This window comes from Aspergillus nomiae (assembly GCF_001204775.2).
Source record: "Aspergillus nomiae NRRL 13137 chromosome Unknown contig00352, whole genome shotgun sequence".
Taxonomy (NCBI): Eukaryota; Fungi; Ascomycota; class Eurotiomycetes; order Eurotiales; family Aspergillaceae; genus Aspergillus; species Aspergillus nomiae.
The window spans coordinates 26287-35094 of NW_015378407.1; the positions used below are offsets into that span (position 1 = coordinate 26287).

At 54.0% G+C, this 8808-nt stretch overlaps 1 protein-coding gene across 1 annotated transcript; it reads left to right on the plus strand.

Moving 5' to 3' along the window:
• Positions 1-629: 629 nt before the first annotated feature.
• On the plus strand, positions 630-7829 carry ANOM_009856 (uncharacterized protein; the record flags this gene model as incomplete). The annotated part of the gene is made up of 5 exons (XM_015555112.1): positions 630-1445; positions 1537-6202; positions 6261-6385; positions 6461-7234; positions 7320-7829. 5 exons carry the CDS (start codon positions 630-632, stop codon positions 7827-7829), a joined length of 6891 nt encoding a protein of 2296 aa, XP_015403284.1.
• Positions 7830-8808: the final 979 nt, after the last annotated feature.

The window sequence follows — 8808 nt, forward strand, 5'->3', positions numbered from 1 at the left end:
TTTTTTTTTTTCCCTGCGCAACCGCCGCTGACTTGCTGATGTATGTACCAAAACTAGTTCACATTCCTAGCTGTCCATCACATACCCATTCGCCCAATCCTATCTGTGATCCAGGGACTGATCTCCAGCAACATTGCTTTCCTTTCCTTTTTTCCCACCGCCTCGTGGTCATGAGCTCTATGACCTCTTTTTCGCTCCCTGTTTCTTCCTCCTGCTGAACTCTTTCTTCCATCTCTGCATACACTTTCCTTTTCACCTCAAACACGCCGTCTAATGCCGTGTGCTCTCTGATTGTTCACGGCTTTTGTCGCAAATCTAGTTGGTTATCCGTTGGTATACCGATCGCGCTAACATTTGCATCGTGTGACCAGCTTTGGTTACAAGCATTATATTCTAGTGGAAACTTTTTTCATCTTAGTCCTTTTATTTTTCTTTTTTTTTCTCCCTTTCATTCTTTGTCCCCGCCATTTACGCAGTCTGTTGCTGCGACGTTCCGAACGATTTAACCCAGAACTTCAATATTCTTCTGGAACCAGCGGCAGCCTCAATTGAGGCCGGAAGTTCTTGATATCCATGCGCCTCGCATAGTTGAGTCGACCGCCGTGCAAACACTGGTCCGTTACCCCAGTATGGAAAGTATGCGCATTGTTCGCCATGATGGACTCGAAGTCGGCTCCGAGAAGCCTCTATACTCCCATTGTTGTTTAGTCGGCAATGAGCAGAAAAACGAATCCCCGGTCCAGTCACGAATACCCAGACACAATGAGCGATTTTCCAAAACAGCTCTGGCTCTCGAGATAGAGCTCCATACGCCAAACCCTCGCCCCTACGATCAACCCCCTCCATCCTATGACGATGCTATCAAAGACTTGCCTCCCGATTACTCTACGCTTGCGCCGTTGGCCAAGCAGAAAAACTTGTGTGGTGGATGCACGCCCTCGATAGGAACAAAAGATCCGACGGCTAGATCTAAGTCCCCTCTGGTCAATCTAGACCATCCGTTTGGTATACGAGAACATAAGGGGGCAGGCAAGAAGAAGAAAGCAAAGCAAGCCGCAGCACAACAGAGTACTCCGCCGCCGAATGACGATGGTGATAAAAGCCCACCCCCCGATGAAAACCAGAGTGGTGGGGACGGCGGAAGCAACGCAGGTGGATCGGGAGATGGGGATGGGGGCAACGATGGTGATGGAGGTGGCGGTGATGGCGGAGACGACGATGGTTGGGGAGATGCATGGAATACAGCCAGCAAGAAAAAGGACAAGAAGAAGAAAAAAGAGGAAGAAGAGGAGAAAAAGGCCGCAGAAGAAGCGGCAGTAGCCGAAGCAGCAGCTAATGCTAATAGCAATGATCTTAGCTGGGCAAACGATGGTAGTGGAAATGGCGATGATTCGTGGGCAGATTTTGCTCCGGCAGGAAAGAAGAAGAATAAAAAGAAGGACCAAGTACGATTCCCCTTTGATTTAGAGTATCATCACTAATTCCTTCATAGGGTGCTACTCTGATTGACACCGACCCCCCTCCAATTCTTTTCAGGATATTAATTTAGGTGGCAATACATCTCCACCAAACCTAAGCCTAGACCCCTTTGGAGGAAAATCTACTGGCGGGGGCATGGAGTTTGGCGGATGGGATAAGAGTTGGAATACGGGGAGTAAATGGGGCCTCGACTCTCTTGGTGGCACAAACGGGGACAAGGCACAGAATACCAACCCGTGGTCATTTGGTTCGGCTGATCCTTTGAATGCTTCAGTCGGATTTGGCTTTGGTTTTGGAGCTCCTCCTGGTCCTAGCAATGGAGATATCGGGACACCTGAAAAGAAGGATGACTGGGGCCTCCTGGATACTAAAAAAAAGACTGAACCAGAGCCGGAAATGGCTGATGACGATAATTGGGGCTGGGGCGTCTCAACTAAGAAGAAAGATAAGAAAAAGAAGAATGGTGCTATTCTCGAGGAGTTGGAACCAGTAGTGGAGGCTCCCCCAGTAGTCGCAGATCCACCGCCGGAGCCCATTCATGAAGAGAAAAAGGAGGAGGATGACTGGACAGGCTGGAATGTCCCCACAAAGGAGAAGAAAAAGAAGGGTAAAGGTACAGCAGAGCCTGAGCCCGAGCCCGAGCCAGTGCTGGAACCCGAGCCCGAACCGAAGCCTGCACCAGAACCAGCACCAGAGCCTAAGCTGCCTGATGATCCACTCTACAATAACTGGGACACGCTATCATCGAAAGACAGAAAGAAACGAGAGAAGTCTCTGGTCAAGAAAGGTCTTCCTATACCTGGTAAGGACTTTGAATGGCCACCGCGTGTGCCAGCCGCGCCTGTCGAAGAGCCCGAGCCAGAACACCAACCGGAACCTGAGCCTAAACCAACGCCCGAGCCTGAGCCTGAGCCACCAGCTGAACCTGAACCGGAGCCGGCCCCAGAGCCAGAGCCCGCAGCAGAACCAGAGCCAGAACCAGCGTCTGAAGCTAAGCTGCCAGATGACGCACTCTATAATAACTGGGACAATCTTTCATCAAAAGATAGGAAGAAACGCGAGAAGTCTTTGATAAAGAAAGGCCTCCCAATTCCCGGGAAAGATTTTGAGTGGCCACCACCTGCACCTGCACCTGCATCTGTACCTGCAGCGGAAGAGCCAGTTCCAGAGCCGGAACACCAACCAGAGCCAGAACCTGTCGTTGAGCCAGAACCGGAACCTGCGGCTGCACCCGAACCAGAGCCAACACCCGAACCGGAGCCAGTAGCTGAGCCAGAACCACAGCCTGCGCCCGAAGCTAAACTGCCAGACGACCCACTCTACAATAATTGGGATGATCTTTCATCCAAGGACCGAAAAAAGCGCGAGAAGTCATTGATTAAGAAAGGCCTCCCAGTTCCTGGTAAGGATTTCCCATGGCCTCCGCCTCCGCCACCAGAGCCTGTATTAGAGGAGCCAGCAGCAGAACCAATAGTAGAAGAAGTGCCTGAACCAGTGGTGGAGCCAGAGCCAGAACCAGAACCGGAGCCAGTACTTGAGCCTGAACCTGAACCTGAGCCTGAGCCTGAGCCCGCACAACCTGTGTCCGAAGCTAAACTACCGGACGATCCTCTCTACAACAATTGGGACGATCTTTCATCTAAGGATCGGAAGAAGCGTGAGAAATCGTTGGTGAAAAAGGGTCTACCAATTCCTGGCAAGGACTTCGACTGGCCACCAGCTCCACCGCCAGAGCCTGTGGTAGAAGAACCCGTGTACGAGCCAGAGCCAGAGCCAGAGCCAGAGCCAGAGCCAGAGCCAGAGCCAGAACCAGTACTTGAACCGGAACCTGAACCTGAGCCTGAGCCTGAGCCTGAACCTGAACCTCAAACTGAGTTTGAACCGGAACCAGCACCCAAGGCTCCATCACTGCCAGACGACCCGCTTTATAATAACTGGGACGACCTCTCATCGAAGGACCGGAAAAAGCGCGAGAAATCGCTGATAAAGAAGGGTCTGCCAGTTCCTGGTAAGGATTTTGACTGGCCACCACCTCCACCACCAGAGCCAGTGGTGGAAGAGCCTGTACAAGAGCCAGTCCCAGAACCAGAGCCGGTAGTTGAACCTGAACCTGAACCTACTCCCGAGCCCGAGCCCGAGCCCGAGCCTCAAGCTGAATTTGAACCGGAGCCAGAGCCAGAACCGGAACCAGCACCCAAGGCTCCATCACTGCCAGATGACCCGCTTTATGATAACTGGGACGACCTCTCATCGAAGGACCGGAAAAGGCGCGAGAAATCGCTGATAAAGAAGGGTCTGCCTATTCCAGGTAAGGATTTCGACTGGCCACCCCCTCCGCCGCCGGAGCCACTGGTGGAGGAGCCCATGCGAGATCCAGTACCGGAGCTAGAGCCAGAGCCAGAACCGGAGCCCGTTCCTGAACCCCTTCCTGAAGAGCTCGAGCCTCAAGCTGAGCCTGAACCAGAACCACAACCGGAACCCCAGGCTACTCCATCATTGCCAGATGACCCACTCTACAATAACTGGGATTCTCTCTCCTCCAAGGATCGAAAGAAGCGAGAGAAATCATTAATTAAGAAAGGGTTGCCTATTCCTGGTAAGGACTTCGAGTGGCCACCACAAGTGGCACCTGTAGCAGAGGAACCTGTACAAGAACCAGAGCCAGAGCATATCCCTGAATCCGTTCCTGAGAAAGCGCCAGAGCCAGAGGTAATTCCTGAACCGATTACCGAAGAGCCAGTTGACGATAGCTGGGGCGTCTGGGCTCCTCCAAAGGATAAGAAGAAATCCAAGAAGAGTAAGGAACCTCCACCGCCGGCGCCTACTCCACCTTCTCTGGGATTATCGCCTGAACCCGACGCGTTTGACAGTATACCAGAGGAGCCTCTCTGGGATGACTTTAGCACAGGGCCTTCCAAAGAGAAGAGTTTTGTTACGGAGGAAAAGCAGTCGAAGCCAGCCAGAGGGTTCTGGGCAAGCTTTGGAGCAGCTGCGATGGGAATGCCTAAGGCCACTAAAAAGAAGTCGGCAGACAAGCCAAAATCCGCCGAGCAAATGAAAGAGCCGGAACCCCAGCCCGAGGATGATCTGCTTATTGATGTAGGGGATGTGCCGAGAGAGGCTGGTGCGGCTGACGCGGCTGACGCGCCAGTCGCAGAAGTCGCAGAACCTCAGCCAACCGCGCCGCCAACAAAGACACCTGTTGTCACCTCAAAGACCAAGTCATCAACCAAGAACTCTGTCGCAGAGCGCATTAAGGCCCTTGAAGAGAAAAAGAAAGAAAAGTCCAAGGGAAAGTCGGCAGAAAAATCAAAAGCGAAGGAGGTGCCGCTACCAGCAGAGGATCCTTGGGAGCCTCCGCAGGAGCCTGCGCCGGAGCCAGAACCCGAACCCGAACCGGTCATAGAGAGAAGGATCTTACGAGACACCGTACCAGGAAGCTTTCCAGACGCTTTTGACGACGATTTCGATGACCTCCCACCTCCTGCCCCAGAACCACCAGCAGAGCCGGAAATACAGCCTGAGCCCGAGCCCGAGCCTCAACCTGAACCAGAACCAGAAAGGCAGCCAGAAGTCGAGCCTGAGCCAGTAGTATTGTCCAAAAAGGTCAAGAAGAAAGACAAAAAGAAATCAAAGACTGTTGTTCCCGAGCCTCAGCCGCCTGCTCCAGAGCCTCCGGCACCCGAACTACCAGCAGAGCCAGAGCCTGCGCCGGAGCCCGCGCCACCAGAAGAGGTTGTGCCTGTGGCTGAGCCTGAGCCAGAACCAGCTCCTGACCCAGCGCCCATACTACTACCCAAAGCGGAAAAGAAAAAGAAGAAGGCTAAGGCTGTTGAGCCGCAACCCGCACCAGAACCCGAACCAGAGCCGGTACCCTCACCCAAAGTCGAAAAGAAGAAAAAGAAGGCTAAGGCGGTTGAGCCCCAACCTGTACCCGAACCAGAGCCAGCTCCAGAATCCGTGCGAGCGCTTGATCCCGAACCTGAACCCGAGCCTGTCCCTGTCAATGTGCCGGAGCCTGAGCCCGAGCCAGCGTTTGAGCCCGCTGAGCCGCCTGCCCCAGAGCCTGAGAAGCCCATGAAGAAAGTCAGGAAAAGTAGAAGGTCAGTGCCAGTTCCAGAACCACCACCAGCTCCTCCAGCAGAAGCCCCAGTGGCCGATGCTCCAGAGGAAGCTGCTGGGGGTCATCCGACACCGCCACCCGAACCAGTTGCACCGGAGCGAGGAGCAAGGAAGGAACGTCCACGCGTTGAACGTGCTCCTGGTAGCACGTCTTGGGATATGTGGGGTGCGGCAGCCCCACCGAGGAGATCGGATCATAGGGAAGAGAAGCATAGAAGAAGGGAGCAGTCACCATCGGGAATGGGAAGATCCAAGTCCACTAGGCACTCAAGGCCACGGGAACCAGAGGACGAGGTAGAGAGATCGCTGGAACCCGAGGAGGACAGGCAACGGGAACCTGCACACGGTCGGGGTGCGGCATTCTCGAATTTCATTTTCGGCGCACCACCGCCGCCTACCAGAACAAAGTCTAGCAGGAGACATGGCGAGTACCCTCCAAGGCACACGTCACGGCGCCCGCCTGTGGATACGGATGACACTGGATTCCCATCGCCACCACCGGATGAGCAGTTGGAGATGCCTGATAAGGCTGCCCGCATGATGGGTGCTCCTCCATCTGGGTCAAGACGAGAGAGACCGCGTGACACGCGCAAGAGATCCAGTATGGCCCTCTATATTCGCCTCACTCTTTATTAAGTTTACTAACACGATTATCGTAGGTGCTCGTGATCCATATGCTATCGACGACGAAGACATCGTCATGGTCAATCGGGATGATGCCGACGGTGAGCCCAAGGCTCCCTCTAGAGAGTCGCGACATTCGGAACGACGGTCGAGGAAGAAGGTAAGCGAGCAGCGTCGCCTGCGACTGATACCAAAACAAGTTGGAACAAGAGCTAATGTCGCTTTCAAAATTTAGTCACGATCACGGCAGGGAGACCTCCAGGAGGATGCTGTCATGGTCGATGCAGATCCAGCCCAGCAAAGTCCAGACATTGTTTCCGGACCCGATGACATGGCATTTGTGGAGGCTCCGAGGGAACGGCGTTTAAGACGATCAAATACCGCCCCCAAGAAACAAGAGACTGGTGGTCTCATGGGGTTGATCGGAACATTGCGTCAACATATTCGCCCTGAGCTCCCTGAACGTCAAAAGTCTAGGTCTTACCGGGACGAGGATGCCCGGTATATGACGGAGCCAGAGCGAGAAGATGCTCGGCGCCAGAGACGGGAAGAGAGGAGAAGTCGTGCAATGAGACCGGATCCTGACCGTGAGGGCTATGCTACCGATGCTGGGCCGGCAATGGCTGTCCCAGAAATTCAGATAGAAGATGTCGATGCTAGGAGAGAGGCGCGCAGAGCACGACGCGCTTCTCGACAAGGCGACGTCGATCCGTATCGAGATGCCGAGTTCCAAGAAGCCGAAGAACGCCGAGCAAGACGACGAGAAAGGCAAAGGGCCCGCGAGCGCGAGATGCAAGAAATGCAACTCCGAGAGGAAGAGGAGAGAGCACAGCGACGCCGAGAGGAGAAGATGGCTCGCCGGGCTGCTCGTGAAGAGCGCCGTGCGCGGGAGGAGCAAGAAGCCCGAGAGGCGGAAGCGCAGGCACAGGAAGCCCGAGAAGCGGAGGCCCGCGAAGCCAAGGCTGCCGAACGCCGTGAACGGAGGCGGCAGCAAAAGGGAGGCAGGAATGTACGAGAACCCTGGCTACGACCCAAGATCTAGAAAGCGGCACTCGCATATGGATGATAGAGTCGCTAGGGACTTCTACATGCAGGGCGGTGACCCGGACAGAACCTATCGCTCTCATCGTCAGGAAGACGACGGTGAATACGCTAGACGCCGAAGGTCCAGGGCGCCAGAGGAGATGAGACCTACCCCGATGATGCCTGGACAGCGCAAAGATAAGACCTCGTCTTGGGTGAATTCCCAAGCAAGTGACCCCCCGGAACCACCGCCGGTTGTGCCAACTATGTTGGACATGCCGCCTGGTCCGGGAGAGCCCATGGATGGGGCGCATTCAATCTCATCAGACGAGGAGGCCCGACGCGACCTACGCCGGAAGGCAAGAAGACGGGCCCGATACCCCGGACTTACCGATCAGGAGATTGAAGAGGTGCGCGCTAGGAAACACGCGGCTCGGAGGTCTGAGAGAGGACAGAAGAGCAGCTCTGGTAGTGCAGACCATGAGCGAGACCATGGAATGAGATATGACCGCTACGACCAACCACCTCCTAGCTCCGGAGGGAAGTTGCCCAACTGGTTTAAGAAACTTACCAGCTTTTAAGGGTATGCTTCACAAGAGAGAACCTGCCTGATGAGCAATGTTATATTCAACAGCGAGACGTGATGCCAGAAGATTGCTCTTTTGCATATGATGATTGGAATGACGCAATGACTATACACCAGAAATGTTGGAAATGAACCTTGATATTGAGCTTGCTTGCGTTGATGATCAGCACCCTTTTGCTTACGAAATTGTCTCTTGACTGAGATTATGTACACCTGATGCATGTATGATAACTGATGAGAATAACCGAAGACCTCTTCTTGATGAGTTAACGTCAATGAAATGAAAAAAGAAAAATATACTTGTTCATGATCTATAATACAGACCCTCCAACCGTTTACCCACCTTCACAAAACTTCTTCCTCATCAGCTTCCTCCCTCCTCTTCTCCAAATACATCCTGCCTCCCTCATAAATCCCCAGATAGATACTCATCCCAAAAGCCGACCAGACTGACCTCAACGCACCCCCACGAAACAACCCCCTAACGCCCTCCTCCCTCCACACCTCCCTCCCAACCGCCAACGTCCCCTTCACCTTCCCAATCGTATTCTCCGAACCCTTCACCTCCTCCTGGCTAGCCCCCAACATAACCCTCGTCTTGACAACATCAATCGGCGTCGTAACAACCGAAGCCACAGTGCCAGCCACGCCAGCCGCAACGCCCGTCAAAACCACCCTCTCAAGCACCCCAACCTCATTCCCTCCCTCATTAACCACTACCCCATTCCTACCTCCCCCATTCTTCCCTCCCCTCCAATAATCAACAAGCCAAGCCCTCACCCCCTCAAAACCGGAAAATGCAACCCAGTAAAGGGCAAATTCCGGCCCACAAGCGCCGTATACCCGCTCCAGAGCCGCCAAGGCCGGTGTCTGAATTTCGCCAGCACGTGGATTGTGGCGCTTTGCGTGGTAGTAGTAGTAGTAGTTGTTGTTGGGGAGTTCATGTTCAGGACTTGGGCGTTTTGTTTTAGGAC